The 18094-nt window shown below is 42.4% G+C and overlaps 1 protein-coding gene and 1 non-coding gene across 2 annotated transcripts in view; both read left to right on the top strand.

Moving 5' to 3' along the window:
• Window positions 1-221: 221 nt before the first annotated feature.
• SAMHD1 (SAM and HD domain containing deoxynucleoside triphosphate triphosphohydrolase 1) overlaps window positions 222-18094 on the top strand; it is a 58375-nt gene continuing 40502 nt past the window's right edge. The window contains exons 1-3 of the mRNA XM_045980932.1: window positions 222-538; window positions 6652-6718; window positions 11533-11605. Coding sequence (XP_045836888.1) covers window positions 331-538; window positions 6652-6718; window positions 11533-11605 — 348 coding nt within the window. The 5' untranslated portion in view covers window positions 222-330. The remainder of the gene's footprint in view (window positions 539-6651; window positions 6719-11532; window positions 11606-18094) is intronic.
• LOC123927321 lies at window positions 4622-4728 on the top strand. The gene has a single exon (XR_006815407.1). It is a non-coding gene; the product is annotated as a U6 spliceosomal RNA (small nuclear RNA).

Genomic DNA, 18094 nt, shown 5'->3' with positions numbered 1-18094 from the left:
AGGATTTTCACGGGTCTTAGGTACAGTCTTTCCTCACCTCGCCCTTACTAGCACTGCCTTGCCTCTGCGTCTAGTCTCTCTCCCTTTCTGTAAACTCCCGAACCTGTAGAAGACCATTGGGCTGTCATTGCGCCTGCGCACGGGGGCCCGGTGGCTGAAGTGGCTGGGCTGCCCAGCCCCAAGGTCTGAGCTGTCAGTACGCCTGCGCGGGAGGCCAGTTGGCTGGCAGTGCTGTGCGGACTCATCCTCAGCGACGGGCAGTCAGTGCGCTTGCGCGCGGTCTAAGCGCCGCGGTTCTTGACTGTACTGTGCCGTGCGCTGGTGGTAGCCATGCAGGGAGCCAACTCGGAACAGCCCTTCAAGCGGCCCCGATGTGATGGCAGCCCAAGAACCCCTCCAAACAACCGTTCCGCGGCGGCGGAGAAGTCCCCAGGCCCCGGGCTCCTCCCAGATCCCCAGTTATGGGACCCAGAGCAGGTGTGCCGCTTCCTAGAGCTCAGGGGCTTCAGTGATCCGCGACTACTGGACCGCTTCCGAGGTAGCAGGGCTAGAGGGCTGAGGGGCCGGGGGACGGCGCCCCGAGGGGGAGGCTGAGGGCCTGAGGAGAGGGCGCCCTGGGGCAGTGAGCTGGGGGCCTCAAAGAGGTCCCGAAGCGGGGAAGGGAGACCTGCTCGGGGTACCAAAGGGGTGGACCTGAGGCGCCGAGCCAGGGTTGACCTGAGGTGGAGAACGGAAACCTGAGGCGGAGAGCCCTCCTGAGCAGGGGCCCTGAAGCAGGGTAGGAAGACCTGCACGGGGAGGCACCCGCAGGGGTGGACCTGAGGCGGGGGGGCGGGGGCAGGAGTCGGGGGGGCCCCCTATGGGGGCAACGACCTGCGTCTGAGAACGGAAACCTGAGGCTGGGAGGAGAGAGCAGGCGCTGGGAGGTACAGAAGGCGCCCGGAGTGCACCCTGAGATGGAGTAAGGAGAAATGGGGCTTTTGGGGTTGGGGACCCGCTGGAAAAAAGACAGCTTTGGGGACTGTGAACTTGGGTGGGGCGCCTAGTCTGATACTGGTGTGTTTCTTTGGAAACTTGCCACCTCAGCGCGGGATAGGCGGGCTAGGTTCCTTTTCTTAGAACGTTTTCCCCAGACCTGTCATTCAGGCACCCCCGGGCTCAGGAGACCCTTCCGTGCTACTACTGCAGCTCCTTGAACACTTGCCACCTTAGAGTATGTACTGCTGGTTTTGAATTTCTGTTTCCTCCCATCATCTCTCAAGGCTAGGTGGGGTTTTCCTAAGGGAGGGGAAACATGCTTTGTTAATCCCTGAATCCCCATTGCCTTACGGTAGCATCCCAGTAGGGTTCAATACGTTTGTTGACTGTACTTGTAGAGCTTGGTAATGTTTATGTTTTGCTCTCCAAAATCGGTTTCCCTAGTTAAATCTGAGCGCTGAACTTCCAGCAGCCCACAACTTGGCCACATCTCTTGGGGAGATGTGTGGGTTGTGAATTTTAAGCAATTGGCTCAAGTTCAAGTATCCATCCACTTGAAATCTACTCAACTTCCCCTAATGGATATGAAGTTTAACCTCTGTCTTATCCTCTGAAGTGTTCTATAGGAAGGTGGTATCATTTACAAATTTAGTAAACTTCTGCAATTATGGGGTGGAGTCCCATTTATCTAGGGTAGGAGGAACTTTAACTGTTGAAAGACTTAAAAATATAGATTGATGGTGTTGGGAATTGTAATTCTCTTTTCTCCTCTACCTTTGGTTTTCCTCCACTCTGGATGGAATCTTTCTCTGAATAGCAATAGGGGGGAATGAAGTAGTTTTATATTTTATGTCTCCAAAATATGATTGACTATGTTGTTGGCTCCCTGTTTCAATGGTGTTGTGGTTGTACTTCTTCTTTTGTAATATACTTTTTATTTTTTAAAGATTTTATTTGTTTATTTGACAGAGATCACAAGTAGACAGCGAGGCAGGCAGAGAGAGAGAGAGGAGGAAGCAGGTTCCCCGCTGAGCAGAGAGCCCGATGCTGGGACCCCGGATCATGACCTGAGCCCAAAGACAGAGGCTTTAACCCGCTGAGCCACCCAGGCGCCCCTGTTTTTCTTTTTTTAAAGATTTTATTTATTTATTTGAAAGAGAGACAGAAATAGTGACAGAGATCATGAGTGGGGAGGAGAGGAAGAAGCAGGCTCCCTAGGGCTCCATCCCAGCACACTGGGACCATGACCTGAACTGAAGGCCAACGCTTAACCGACTGAGCCACCCAGGTGCCCCTCAGTGATGTTCTGAAGAATAATTCATCAGCCTTCAGAATCATCTTTTCTCTTGAACCCACAGTCTCATACTAGTCTAATACTAGCGGAATTCGAATTCACTAATGCTTTTTTTTCCCTTAAAGATTTTATTCATTTGTTTGAAAGAAATCACAAGTAGGCAGAGAGGAGGAAGGAGGCTCCCTGCTGAGCAGAGAAGCCCGATGCAGGGCTTGATCTCAGAACCCTGGGATCATGACCTGAGCTGAAGGCAGACTTTTAGCCAACTGAGCCACCCAGGTGCCCCTCACTACATGCTTTTAATTGGTACGAAAACAAACAAACAAACAAACTGACCACATGGTACAATTGTTCATTTCTTTTTTCTTTTAAAGTTCTTTATTTTTATTTTTTAATTAAATAATTTTTTTGAAGACTTATTTATTCTTAGAGAAAGAGTGCAGGGTGGGGAGAGGCAGCGAGAGGGAGAGAGAGAATACCAAGCAGACTCCCTACTGAGCCCAGAGCTCAATTCCGGGCTCCGTCCCACAGCCATGAGATCTCAATTCCATGACCCTGAGATCTCGACCAAAGCAGAAATCAAGAGTTGGACCCTCAACTAAGGTGCCATCCAAGTGCTCCAAGATTTTTTTTTTTTTTTTTTTTAAGTAATCTGTATACCTATCAGGGGCTCAAACTTAAAACCTCAAGATCAAGAGTCATAGGTTCCACTGGCTGAGCCAGCCAGGCACCCCACAACTGCTCATTTCTTAACTGTTTTTGTTTTGACCAAAGATTAGTCAGGCTTCTCTCTCTCTTAGAGGGCCCTGAACTCTTGCTTGCCGCTAAACTGGAGCAAGCACTAAGAAAGTGGAATGAGCCATGATCAGCTTCTCTTGGAACCCTCTGAGCATAGCAGGATATTGTCATGTCGGACCCCAGTGGGGTCACTTCCTTCCTAAAGATTCTGCTTGCCCCTCCTTTACCTGATAAAAAACAGCAGCACCTTCTTCTGTTTGACTTTGGAGATTTCTTTTTCTTTTCTTTTTTTTAAAAATATTTTTATTTATTTATTTGACAGAGATTACAAGTAGGCAGAGAGGCAGGCAGAGAGAGAGATGAGGAAGCAGGCTCCCCGGCAAGCAGAGAGCCCGATGTGGGGCTCGATCCCAGGACTCTGAGATCACGAACTGAGCCAAAGGCAGAGGCTTCAACCCACTGAGCCACCCAGGCGCCCCAACTTTGGAGATTTCTGAAATCTCAACATTCTCCCTATTGCAATAGTCTTTCTTTCTAATCCCTATCTTCGTCTGGATTTATTTATTTATTTTTAAAGATTTTATTTATTTATTTGTCAGAGAGAGAGAGAGAGAGAGAGGGAATGAGCACAGGCAGAGAGAGTATCAGGCAGAGGCAGAGGGAGAAGCAGGCTCCCTGCAGAGCAAGGAGCCTGATGTGGGTCCATCCCAGGATGCTGGGATCATGACCTCAGCCGAAGGCAGCCGCTTAACCAACTGAGCCACCCAGGTGTCCCTGGATTTATTTTTATTTGGCAAAACTATGTACAAAGTGTTGGTCCCTTTCCTTTTTTTTTTTTTTTTTTAAGATTTTATTTATTTATTTGACAGAGAGAGACACAGCGAGAGAAGGAACACAAGCAGGGGGAGCCGTGGAGGGAGAAGGAGAAGCAGGCTTCCCGCTGAGCCCAAGGCAGACTCTTAACCAACTGAGCCACGCTGGCAACCCTAAATAGGAAAATATTTAAAGATTGATAATAAGAGAAATGGGTAATCCAATGAAGTTGATGGAAGTGTCTATTGGGTCAAACCATGGATGGCTTGGTAATACTTTTTTACTTAGGAAATTTCACTTGTAGGAATTTACAGATAGAATTGTACAGGTGTCCAAAGAAATATATTCAAGGTCATTCTTTTAACCATTGGTTATAAATAGCAAGAAAGTAGAAATAATCTATCCGTTGATAATAGTTATATATAATAGTGATACCTAACATTTCCTCAGCATTTACTTTGTGTGAAGTACTGTTCTGTGTACTTCTCATATTTTATCTTGTAAAATCTTTACAACAACTATCATATCAGTTTAGGTACACTCATTTTAAGGTATACTTATTTAGGTATCCTCATTTCTGAGCATAAGGCTCAGAAAAAAATTGGTTAACTATACTATGGAGCATCTAATTGTAGAATATATGGCAGCCATTAAAAATGATGTGGCTTAATAAAATTGACAGAAAAGATTTCTGTGACATCTTAGGTGTGAAAAATAAATTATAAACAACATAATTCCATTTGTGGAAAACTACATAATTGCATAGCTCAGGATCTTTTTAGAAAAATATGTCTTCAAGTGCTTGGTTGAGCAGCACATATACTAAAATTGGAACGATACAGAGAAGATTAGCATGGCCCCTGCGCAAGGATGACTCGAAAAAAAAAAAGTCTTCAAGTTTATTAGTATTTTTTAATTTTAAGTTTAAAAATTAAAAAAAAATTTTTTTTTTTTTTTATGTATGCTCCATGTTCTGCATGGAGCCCAATGCGGAGCTTGAACTCAGAACCCTGAGATCAAGACCTGAGCTGAGATTGAGAGTTGGATGCTTAACCAACTAAGCCACCCAGGCTCCTGAAGTTTTTAGAATTTTTATTTAAGTAATCTCTACATCCAAAGTGGGGCTCAAACTCAACAACCTCAAGATCAAGAGTTGCATACTTTACTGACTGAGCCAGCCAGGCATCTCAAATATGTCTTAAATATTATTGAGGGTATTTTTAGAAAACCAGGATAGCACTAGAGTAAAAATACAAAATGAAATTTTACTGAACTTGAAATTGTTCTTTTTTTCCTTTTTTGTGTGTTTTAAGTAGGATGGACATAGCCTATCACAGGATTCGAACTCACAACCTTGAGGTTAAGAGCTAAGCCAAGATCAAGAGTCTGCCTGCCACTTAACCTACTGAACCACCTAAGTGCTCCCAGGCTATGGTTTTGGCTTGACTATTCTATGAACAATAGATTTACACTTCTTTCCCATCCCCACTCCCCACCCTAAACCTCCCCTGTTTTAGAAGGAAGCTGCCAATTTTGCAACTTGGAATTCCCTGCAAATAATTTTTAAAATAATTTTTAAAATTTCACTTGAAGGTTGCCTGGGTAGCGCAGTCCTTTAGTGCTCGACTCTTGGCTTCAGCTCAAGTCTTGCTCTCAAGGTCATGACATCAAGCCCTGCCTGTATCAGAACCTGTGGAGTCTACTTGAGGCTCTCTGTCCCTCTCCCTCTGTCCCTCCTCCCTGTGCACTCACTCGAATGCACACGCTCTCTCACAAATCAGTCAATCAATCAATCTTTAAAAAATTTTACTTGATTTGGGGTGCCTGGGTGGCTCAGTGGGTTAAAGCCTCTGCCTTCGGCTCAAGTCACGATCCCAGAGTCCTGGGATCGAGCCCCACGTCAGACTCTCTGCTCAGCAGGGAGCCTGCTTCCTCCTCTCTCTCTGCCTGCCTCTCTGCCTACTTGTGATCTCTGTCTGTCAAATAAATAAATAAAATCTTAAAAAAAAATTTTTAACTTCATTTATCAAAAAAAGTCTGTTGGGTGTGTTGGAAAAACAATGAATACTGTTACGCTGAAAAGAAAGAAAAATAAAGTAATAAAAAATAAAAAATGAAAAGCCAGTGGAGGGGGGGAGGCCTGTTGATATAGTTATCTAATTAAAATGAAGACTTTCCAAGTGGCAGGAGCTCCTGGCTGCTCAGTCAGTAGAGCATGTGGCTCTTGAAACTGGGGTTGTGAGTTTGAGCCCCATGTTGAGAAAAACACCTTTCCAAGTGACAAATGAAAATGTGGTACTTATGGGCACCTGGGTGGCTCAGTTGGTTAAGCATCTGCCTTCAGCTCAGGTCATGATCCCAGGGTCCTGGAATCGAGCCCCACATGGGGCTTCCTGCTCAATTGGGAATCTGTTTCTCCCTCTCCCTCTGCCCTCTGCCACCTGCTCATGCTCTCTCTCTCTCTCCCATAAATAAATAAAATCTTTTTTTTTTTTTTTTAGATTTTATATATTTATTTGACATAGGGAGAGAGATCGCAAGTAGGCAGAGAGGCAGACAGAGGGAGAGGGGGAGCAGGCTCCCTGCTGACGTCATGACCTGAGCCAAAGGCAGAGGCTTAACCCACTGAGCCACGAGGCGCCCCTCATAAATAAATAAAATCTTAAAAAAAAAGAAAATGGTACTTAACACAGTTCATTGCCTGGAGTGGGTGGTTAGTAAATGTCAATCTGAGTAAATTCTGGCAAATCTAAATTAAAAGAAATAAAAACGCATATGCTGTAAATATTGAAACCATTTTTTCTTTTTTTTCTCTCTTTTTTCCAAAGAAAATGAAATCACAGGTTTGACACTGCTCCATCTTAATGAGTCTGATCTTGAAAGTCTTGGGATAAGGTAAGAATGATAAAATTCACCTTGTAGCCAAGCATACTTATGACCTTTTTATTCACCTCTGAGGGACAAAGCCCATAATCTATTAAGTGTCCTCATTTTAAATCTAGAGAGTGTTTTAAAACAGAAGCCCTCGGGCGCCTGGGTGTCTCAGTGGTTTAAGCTGCTGCCTTCAGCTCAGGTCATGATCTCGGGGTCCTGGGATCGAGTCCCGCGTCGGGCTCTCTGCTTGGCGGGGAGCCTGCTTCCTCCTCTCTCTCTCTCTCTCTCTCTCTGCCTGCCTCTCTCCCTACTTGTGATCTCTATCTGTCAAATAAATAAATAAAATCTTTAAAAAAAAAAAAAAAAAACAGAAGCCCTTGCCTGCTGGTTAACACAGTTGTTTTTGTTTTTGTCATGCAATTCCTGTGTTACTATTGCTAATGATTCCTATTTTATTTTTTTTATTTTTATTTTTTTTTAATTTTTTTTTTAAGATTTTATTTATTTATTTGACAGAGAGAGAGATCACAAGTAGGCAGAGAGGCAGGCAGAGAGAGAGGAGGAAGCAGGCGCCCTGCGGAGCAGAGAGCCCGATGCGGGGCTCGATCCCAGGACCCTGAGATCATGACCCGAGCCGAAGGCAGCGGCTTAATCCACTGAGCCACCCAGGCGCCCCATGATTCCTATTTTAAAAAATTTTGCTGACAAGCCTTCATGAAGTTTCATTGATCAACTTTTTATTCTCAAGTTCAGAATAATTAGATTATACACATCATAAAATATAGAAGAACTGATGGGGGGAACTGTTGGCAAGAAAAGTCAAGGCTGTAGCCTATCTTGAACATGTTTCTAGGTCTTCCTAAAGCTATCTCAAGACTGAAATGTATGCCTGGTATTAGATTTAAAGATGCAATCAAAAGTAGTTTCATCCTGGGGCGCCTGGGTGGCTCAGTGGATTAAGCCGCTGCCTTCGGCTCAGGTCATGGTCTCGGGGTCCTGGGATCGAGCCCCACATCGGGCTCTCTGCTCCGCAGGGAGCCTGCTTCCTCCTCTCTCTCTGCCTGCCTCTCTGCCTACTTATGATCTCTCTCTCTCACTGTCAAATAAATAAAATAAAATCTTTAAAAAAAAAAAGTAGTTTCATCCTTTTTTGGTTGTGTGATTTGGGACAAGTAATTTAATTCTTCAGTTTCTTTTTTTCTTTTTCCTTTTTAAAAAAGATTATTTATTTATTTATTTATTTATTTATTTATTTATTTGACAGACAGAGATCACAAGTAGGCAGAGAGGCAGGCAGAGAGAGAGTGGAGGAAGCAGGCTCCCTACTGAGCAGAGAGCCTGATGCGGGGCTCGATCCCAGGTCCCTGGGATCATGACCTAAGCTGAAGGCAGAGGCTTTAAACCACTGAGTCACCCAGGTGCCCCAACTCTTCAGTTTCTATACCTGTCAAATGGAAAATAATGAGACAATGTACATAAAGTGATTCGCATGTTGGCCCTTAATAAATTATAGATAGAGATCCCTATATAAGGCTGGGGCTTTCAGGGTCTAGATTAGTGTGGATCCACTTTAAAGATCACAGATGAGGAGCAAATATTTAAATATTTCTTAAAATGGAGACTTTGGGTTTTTTTCTGTTTTTTGTTTTTTTTAGAGAATTGGCAACAGTGGTGAAATAAGGTTTTTTCCTTCTGGAATTCCATTTAGCTAAATGTTTGTAGTAACAGTAACCAAAGAATCAAAACAAATGATTATACTGAATTACTTCCTGCACTATTGTTTAGTAGTTGATAATAGAAGCAAATTGTGAGAAAAGATAACCTTAGAACATTTTTTAGGACATTTACTTGAATTTTAATAAATGTGTCCTTTGGATCAGAATCTTCAAGAGCTTCATCTTGCCTCTTTCATAATCACATTTCAGCCTACTCAGTCCCCTCAAAGTCCCCCTTACTATTTCTTTTTTTTTAAATTTTTTATATTTATTTATTTAACAGTGAGAGAGATCACAAGTAGACAGAGAGGCAGGCAGAGGGAGAGAGGGGGAAGCAGGCTTTCTGCTGAGCAGAGAGCCCAATGTGGGGCTCGATCCCAGGACCCTGAGATCATGACCTGAGCTGAAGGCGGAAGTGTAACCCACTGAGCCACCCAGGCGCCCACTAAGGTATAATAATTGCTTACTATTTTAATTGAATTGCATTTGCTCTAATAGAGTCTTGCTTTTAAAGAGAACCATTTACTTTGTGGACCTGGATACTACTATTTATTCAACAAATATTTATGGAGGGCCCACTGAGTGTTAGGAATTTTTCTAGGAACTTGGGAGACATGAGTGAACAAAATAGAATTTCAGCGGAACATTATCCAGCACAGCTTGTTACCTACCTTATCACTCTGAGGTGGATTCTTCAGGACTCCTCAGGGCTGTGTTTTCCAATGCAGCAGCCACTAGCTCCATGTTTAAATTAATTAAAATTAAATTAAAGTTTCAATTCCTCATCTAGCCATATTTCAAGTGCTCAGTAGCTACTTATGACTAGTGGCTACCATGTTGGACAGGGCAGATATAGGACATTTCCATTATGGCAAAATTCCATGATCCCAGTAGGAGCAGTCAAAGTTGTTAACAGTAGTACAAGTTCAACCAATTTATTAATATAGCCTTGTACTCTTTTCCCCTCCTTTCCTCTTTCACCTTTCCTAGGATTCATATCCTAAAATAAATGACCTATCTGTAAGCTCTTGTCCGAGACTCTGCTTTCTAGGGGGGGATCCGATTTAGACAAGTACTTAAATTTTCTCAAGTTTATGATCAACCGTTGATTTAAAATTTTTTTGATTAACATATGTGTTAACATATGTATTTATTAACATAATGTATTATTTTCCCAGGGGTACAGGTCTGTGAATCATCAGGCTTACACTAAAAGGTTTTGCTAATGGGCACCTGGGTGGCTCAGTGGTTTAAGCCACTGCCTTCGGCTCGGGTCATGATCTCAGGGTCCTGGGATCGAGTTCCGCATCGGGCTCTCTGCTCGGCAGGGAGCCTGCTTCCCTCTCACTCTCTCTGCCTGCTTCTCTGCCTGCTTCTCTGCCTACTTGTGATCTCTCTCTGTCAAATAAATAAAAAATAAACAAAATCTTTAAAAAAAAAAAAGGTTTTGCTAACAAGTAAAAAACATTAGTATATTAAATGTTCTTATCAGTTGTAAGAAATTTTGGACTTCAAAAATTATAAAATACCAAAATAAAATCTTACTATAGTCTATGGCCTGTGACTACTTTAAAGATTTATTTCCTTATTATTATTATTATTTTTTTTTTTTTTTGAGAGAGAGAGAGAATGCACCCATGTGCACAACAGGGGTGGGAAAGGACCAGAAGGAGAGTTAGAGAAATAGACTCCCCACTGAGCCTGGAGCCCCACACAGGGCTGTATCTCACCAACCTGAGATTATGACCTGCGCTGAGATCATGACCTGAGCTGAAATCAAGAGTTGGAGGAGGCTCAACCGACTAAGCCACCGAGGCACCCCCGCCCATGACTACTTTAAATTTTTATTTAAAGTACTGTTTATTTTGGGGTGCCTGGGTGGCACAGTTGGTTTGGCCCCCAGCTCTTGGATTTCAGCTCAGTCATGATCTTGGGATCTTGGATCTGGTCCATGTTGGGCTCCATGCTCAGCAGGGAGTCTGCTTGAGGGTTCTCTCCTCTCCCTCTGCCCCACCCCCCACTCACACACAGGGGCTCTCTCTCCCTCTTTTTAGAATAAATAAATAAATCTTCAAAATGTATATGTATATTACTGTATTTTGTTATAGCCTTTGTTAAAATAAAACTGCTAGGTTTTGGTTGGCTATTTATATATACTTTACTCAGTGATTTCTTTGTGAATAGTTTCTTTTTGGGTTTTATTAAATGATGAATGTTGAGTATTAGTTCAGGGAAATATTGGGCAGCGAGATTAGTTTAGGTTTGCTATCTTACGCTGTGACTCGTGGTTATACTCAACTGTGCGACGATACTTAACTTCACTCAGTTTTAGATCACCTATAACTACTTCTCCAAGCTTGGCCTTTCCCTTCAACAACCTGATGAAGATGATAGGGAAATAGGAAAACACAAGGCATGCTGCTTTATGATTTATCAGCTGTAATAATGCTTCTGTACATCCCAAGAATATCATTCATAGATTTTGTACTTATCATGAGTCATAGAGTACAATAGAGAGGCCAATTGTAATGATTCTGACTATCTAGGACTTTGAGCGCAAGATTTATTTTTCAGTCTAATTAGCTAGTAGATTAGTAAATTCTGCCCCTTTGCCTGCTGTTCTGTTCATTAATTTTTTTTTAAAGATTTTATTTATTTATTTGACAGACAGAGATCACAAGTAGGCAGAGAGGCAGGCAGAGAGAGAGAGAGGAGGATGCAGGCTCCCTGCAGAGCAGAAAGCCCGATGGGGCTCAATCCCAGGACCCTGGGATCATGACCTGAGCCGAAGGCAGAGGCTTTAACCCACTGAGCCACCCAGGCGCCCATGTTCATTAAATATTTTCAAATATGGGACTCCTGACTAAGTATCAATTGAGCACTTAGTAGAGACATAGGAGATGTTGAAGTCTGCGTTACCAAGGGAAGAGGATCAAGGGCAGAAGCCTAAGGGAGAGTTTCTAGGGGGGGATGTATGTCTGAATTATTAATTATTCCTTTTAATCTGACCTCTCATTATATTAATGTAGATAATTTAGAGTTGATTATATACTATTATATACTCTAGGGATTATTATTAAGCAAATAATGATAGATTTGCTTATCCTGTTATAATTTTAGTGCCTTGGGGGACAGAAAGAAGCTGCACAATTATATCCAACAACTGAGTGGGATTTATGGTGATTCAATGAAGGTAAGAGAAATCAGAGTCTGTCATTTTTTTTTTTTAAGATTTTATTTATTTATTTGACAGTGACAGATAGAGATCACAAGTAGGCAGAGAGGCAGGCAGAGAGAGAGAGAGGAGGAAGCAGACTCCCTGCTGAGCAGAGAGCCCGATGCAGGGCTCGACCCAAGGACCTGAGATCATGACCTGAGCCGAAAGCAGAGGCTTAACCCACAGAACCACCGAGGCACTCCTCCCTTGCCTTTTTTTTAGAAGATTTTATTTTTAAGTAATCTCTACACCCAAAACGGGGCTTGAACTCACAACCCCGAGATCATGAGTCACATGGTCCATGGACTGAGCCAATCAGGAGTCCCATGTTTGAAAATATTTAATGAATATTTGGTTTGGGCCTACAATAATTTTATAGACCAAGTGGTGGTTTTTTTTTTTTTAAGATTTTATTTATTTATTTGTCAGACAGAGATTATAAGCAGGCAGAGAGGCAGGTGGGGTGGGGGAAGCAGGCCCCCTGCTGAGCAGAGAGTCCGATGTGGGACTCGATCTCAGGACCCCGGGATCACAACCCAAGCTGAAGGCAGAGACTTCAACCCACTGAGCCACCCAGGCACCCCGCAAGTGGTGGCTCTTATAGCAAGTATTTTATTTGAAGAATAATCAAATCCTAGCCCTTTCTGAAAAAGCTTCCTAATATTAAAATGCCTTATTCTTTTCATGAATTAAATAGAGTTACCACTTTTCAAAGATGATATTTAACAATTTTGTCTTGTAGTTGGAAGAAAGTTGCTCTCCTGTAATCTATTTTGTCCTTCATGAGAAGGGCAGCATAGGGTGTCTTCTTCAGAAAGGACATAGATAAGTTTTATTAGATGAGATTATGTGACCTCATTTTCACAGTTACAATTTACAACAAAATATATATTTTTTTAACTATAGGTCTTTTTTTTAAGAGTTTATTTATTTATTTGACAGACAGAGATCACAAGTAGGCAGAGAGGCAGGCAGAGAGAGAGAGGGGGAAGCAGGCTCCCTGCTGAGCAGAGAACACGATTCGGGGCTTGATCCCAGGACCCTGGGATTATGACCTGAGCTGAAGGCAGAGACTTTAACCCACTGAGCCACCCAAGCGCCCAACAACAATTTTTTTTTTTTTTAAGATTTTTATTTATTTATTTGAGAGAGAGAGCATGAGAGGAGAGAAGGTCAGAGGGAGAAGCAGACTCCCCATGGAGCTGGGAGCCCGATGTGGGACTCAATCCCAGGACTCCGGGATCATGACCTGAGCCGAAGGCAGTCGCTTAACCAACTGAGCCACCCAGGTGCCCAATAAAATATTTTTGAAGTAATATTCAAGACGGTCAGTAGTTTCATTTGCTCACTTTTACTCTGTTTTTCATCAGAAACAGGCAACTAACCACATTTATAAATTATAAATTACAGTTGTTGAGAATATATGTTAAAGTAACTAAATACTTTAGTCAGTAAGTCACTGTATAGTAATAAAATTGATAGCTTATATGATTTTAGTTCTAGTAGCAGCACAGTGGAACAAATAATTGATTCCTACTCTAATTTGTATCAACTTTTTATTCTCTCTTTTTTTTTTAAAGAACAGATTTAGTGAGATATAATTCACAAAGCTCATGATTCAGTCACTTAAAGCCTACAAGTTGGAGCTCCTGGCTGGCTCAGTCAGTAACGTGTGCAGGTCTCAATCTCAGGGTCATGAATTAAAGCCCCTCTTTGGGCATAGAGATTACTTAAAAAAAAAAAACAAAACTGCTTTACGTATTCTGGATACAAGTCCCTTATCAGATATATGATATGCAAGTTTTTTTCCCCTTCTCTGGATCATCTTTACTTTCTTGGTGCTGTTCTTTATTTTTTATTTTATTTATTTATTTTTAAAGATTTTATTTATTTATCTGACACAGAGAGAGAGAGAGAGAGATCACAAGTAGGCAGAGAGGCAGGCAGAGAGAGAGGGGGAAGCAGGCTCCTTGCTGAGCAGAGAGCCTGATGCTGGGCTCTACCCCAGGACCCTGGGATCATGACCTGAGCCAAAGGCAGAGGCTTAACCCACTGAGCCACCCAGGCACCCCTTTGGTGCTGTTATTTAAAGCACAAAAGCTTTTCATTTTGATACAGTCCAGTTTATTTTTTTATAAGTTTTTATTTATTCATTTGACAGAGCACAAGCAAAGGGAGCAGCAAGCAGAGAGAGAGGGAGAAGCAGGCTACCTGCTGAACAGGGAGCCCAATGCAGGGCTTGATCCTAGGACCCTGGGATCACAACCTGAACTGAAGGCAGATGCTTAACCGACTGAGCCAGCCAGGCACCCCTGGTTTTTTTCTTTTTGTCTCTCAATCATATCCAAGATGTCTCTTATCATATCCAAGAAACCATTGCCTAACCCAAGATCAAAACTTTTATTCTTGAGTCAATTTTTTTTTTTTAAAGAGTTGAAACTTTTTTTTTTTTTTAAAGATCTTATTTATTTATTTGACAGACAGAGATCACAAGTAGGCAGAGAGGCAGGCAGAGAGAGAGGAGGAAGCAGGCTCCCCGCTGAGCAGAGAGCCAGATGTGGGGCTTGATCCCAGGACCCTGGGATCATGACCTGAGCTAAAGGCAGAGGCTTTAACCCACTGAGCCACCCAGGTGCCCTCTTGAGTCAATTTTATTCATGCTAAATTTAGTTGGTCTCTGAAACTGGGAATTGTGTAACATTAAAGAGGAATTATAGTGTTCGACCTAATAGGTGCTAAAATAGCACCTAACAAGTGCTAATTTGTCAAATGAATCTTAAGGGAGTGAAATGCCTGCTTTCTGTACTTTCTCTTAATATGTGTTAAATTATAACATCACCAGGTCTGTATCTCTCTGATGGCTCCCCCTCTCTCCTTTTTCTTTTTTCCCATTCTCTCTTGCCACTACTCTGGACGTATATTTATTATCTCCCCCAGAAGACAGGAATGGTGCCTTACTCATCTCAACCTCAGTGTTTGGCATGGACAAAAGAATTGTTTGAAACAATTATAAAGATCATATAATCTTTAAAAGTGACAAGTAAGGGTAAGGAGTAGTTTATATTAAATAATACTGGCAGAATAAAAGTAACAGTATAAACACTGGTCAAAACACTTTAATATATTCATACTAGTTAAGAGTTGGAAAGGGAATAGGAAATAATATAACTTGAATTACCAACAACTTGTTACCCAGCATTAGGGAATGGTTTAAAAATGTTAATTCGTCAGGGGCACCTAGGTGGCTCAGTCAGTTAAGCATCTGACTCTGGATTTTGGCTCAGGTCATTATCTCTGTATATGAGATTAAGCCTCCTGTCCGGCTCTGTGCTCAGTGTGGAGTCTGGTTGAGATTCTCCCTGTTCCACTGCCCCTTCCATCCCCTACTTGCTCATGTGCTCACACAAGCATGCACACTCAAAATAAATTTAAAAATCTTTTTTAAAAAGCTCATTAATGGGGGCGCCTGGGTGCCTCAGTGGGTTAAAGCCTCTGCCTTTGGCTCAGTCATGATCCCAGGGTCCTGGGATGGAGCCCCTCATCGGGCTCTCTGCTCAGCGGGGAGCCCTGCTTCCCTTCCTCTCTCTGCCTGCCTCTCTCTGCTTGCTTGCGATCTGTCTGTCAAATAAATAAATAAAATATTTAAAAAAATTTTAAAAAATTTAAAAGTTCATTAATGAAGTAGAGCCACTATAAGGATAATTATTGGGGTGCCTGGCTCAGTCTATCAGTCTGTAGGGCGTGCGACTCTTTTTGTCTTTTTGCATGCAATTCTTGATCTCAGGTCGTGAGTTCAGGCCCCACACTGGGCATAGAGCTTGCATTAAAAAAAAAAAAAAGATGGGGGTACCTGAGTGGCTCAGTCATTGAGTCATTGAGTCAGTGGCTCTTTTTTTTTTTTTTTTTTTAATTAATCTGACAGAGAGAGATCTTTTTTATTTATTTATCTGACAGAGAGAGATCACAAGCAGGCAGAGAGGCAGGCAGAGAGAGGGGGGAAAGCAGGCACTCTGATGAGGGGAGAGCCCAACGTGGGGCTCGATCCCAGGACCCTGAGATCATGACCTGAGCCAAAGGCAGAGGCCTAACCCACTGAAGCCACCCAGGCGCCCCAGAGTCTCTGGCTCTTGATTTAGCTCAGTTCATGGTCTCCAGTCATGAAATCAAGCCCTGCTGTTGGGCTTATGCTCAACGTGGAGCTGCTAGAGGTTCTTGCTTTCCCTTTGCCCCTCTCCCATTTTCGTGTGCACGATCGCATGCTCTCTCTCTCTCAAATAAATAAATCTTTTTTTTTTTTTTAAAGCATAATTAGGGGTGCCTCTGCCTCTGCCTCTGTCTTCAGCTCAGGTCATGGTCTCAGGGTCCTAGGGTCATGAGAGTATGGAGACTACTCTCTCCATTTCCTTCTATCCCTTCCCTCATGCATTCTCTCTCTCTCTCTCAAACAGATAAACAAAATCTATTGAAAAGATAAAAATAAAAAAAAAGAACTCACTGAAAAACATTTTTAACATATAATATACACTTTTCATGTCAAAATGCATCAAAGGAACTTAATCATTTTACAGATTTTTTTTTAAGATTTTATTTATTTATTTATTTGTCAGAGAGAGAGAGAGTACAGGCAGGCAGAGTGGCAGGCAGAGTCAGAGGGAGAAGCAGGCTCCCTGCAGAGCAAGGAGCCCTATGTGGGACTCAATCCCAGGACACTGGGATCATGACCTGAGCCAAAGGCAGATGCTTAACCGACTGAGCCACCCAGGCATTCCGATCTTTTTTTTTTTTTTTTAAGATTTTATTTATTTATTTGAGAGACAGAGATCACAAGTAGGCAGAGAGGCAGGCAGAGAGAGAGAGGAGGAAAGAGGCTTCCTGCCAAGCAGAGAGCCCGATGCGGGGCTCGATTCCAGGACCCTGGGATCATGACCTGAACCGAAGGCAGAGGTTTAACCCACTGAGCCACCCAGGTGCCCTCCTGCTTGTCATATATTTAAATATTTTGGGATTTGACACCTGGGTTGAGCATCCGACTCTTGGTTTTGACTCAGGGTGGTGAGATCAAGACCAGACTTGGGCTCAAAGCTTAGCGTGGGGTCTGCTTAGTACTCTCTCACCCTCTCCCTCTGCCTGCCCCCCCCCCATACATACATAAATCTTTAAAGATTTTGGAACATTTTCTTGTCTGATAAGGACATCCAAAGGTTGAATTTAACAACATTGACTGTGTCTTCTATTCCAGGGATACTTTGACATCATTCTTGGTATATTATTAGAGGTGACTGAACTTGGTATAGTGTATTATGGTAATAAAGTGACTTTATAGAGAAGGGTGAAAAAATATAATACCAATCATCAACCATAAATCTCGTCTTAAAAAAAATAAAATAAATCTCATCTTTGTTAATATGCATACACATTGTTTAACAAAGTTGTAAATTTTAGTCATTACCTGACTCACGCTGTCAGTATGCAACTTGAATTGAGCTATTTTTAAAGGAAATGACTTCTTTATCACCAGCATCTTCAGATGTTGGACCAGATGACCCCTTTAAGCTTCTTTACATCATTGAGCTTCTCTAATTCATATTTTATATATTTCTGTGTACGGGCATGGTACACTTGAACTATAGTAACATCTTAACATATGTATATTTCCAATGACAGTTTAACAGTATTTATTTATTTATTTATTTATTTATTTTTAAAGATTTTATTTATGTGTGAGAGAATGTAAGTGATAAAGAGTACGAGCAGGGGGAGAAGCAGAGGGAGAGGGAGAAGCAGACTCCGAGCTAAGCAGGGAACCAGATGTGGGGCTCGATCCTGGGACTCTGGGATCATGACCTGAGGTAGACAATCAACCCACTGAGCCACCCAGCCGCCTCAATAGTAGTCATTTATTTATTTTTTTATTTTAAAGCTATTAAAGATATCTTAAATTTTTAAAAAGATTTTATTTATTTATTTAATTTTTTAAAAAAGATTTTATTTATTTATTTGACAGACAGAGATCACAAGTAGACAGAGAGAGAGGAAGGGAGAGAGGAAGGGGAAGCAGGCTCCCCACTGAACAGAGAGCCTGATGTGGGGCTCAATCCCAGTACCCTGGGATCATGATCTGAGCCGAAGGCAGAGGTTTTAACCCACTGAGCCACCCTGGCGCCCCTTACTTATTTATTTTAAAGATTTTATTTATTTGACAGAGAGAGACAGTGAGAGAGGGAACACAAGTAGGGAGAGAGGGAGAAACAGGCTGCCCGATGAGCAAGAGACTCCTATGCGGGACTCAATCCAAGGACCCTGGAAACATGACCTGAATCAAAAGCAGACACTTAATGACTGAGCCACCCAGGTGCCCAACAGTAGTCATTTAAAACACTTAGGAGGTGCCTGGGTGAGTCATTGGGTTAAGCACCTGCCTTCAGCTCAGGTCATGATCTCCAGGTCCTAGGATCAAGCTCCACA

This window comes from Meles meles, chromosome 16 (genome assembly GCF_922984935.1).
Source record: "Meles meles chromosome 16, mMelMel3.1 paternal haplotype, whole genome shotgun sequence".
Lineage (NCBI taxonomy): Eukaryota > Metazoa > Chordata > Mammalia > Carnivora > Mustelidae > Meles > Meles meles.
This window is presented reverse-complemented; position numbering and strand designations above follow the sequence as displayed.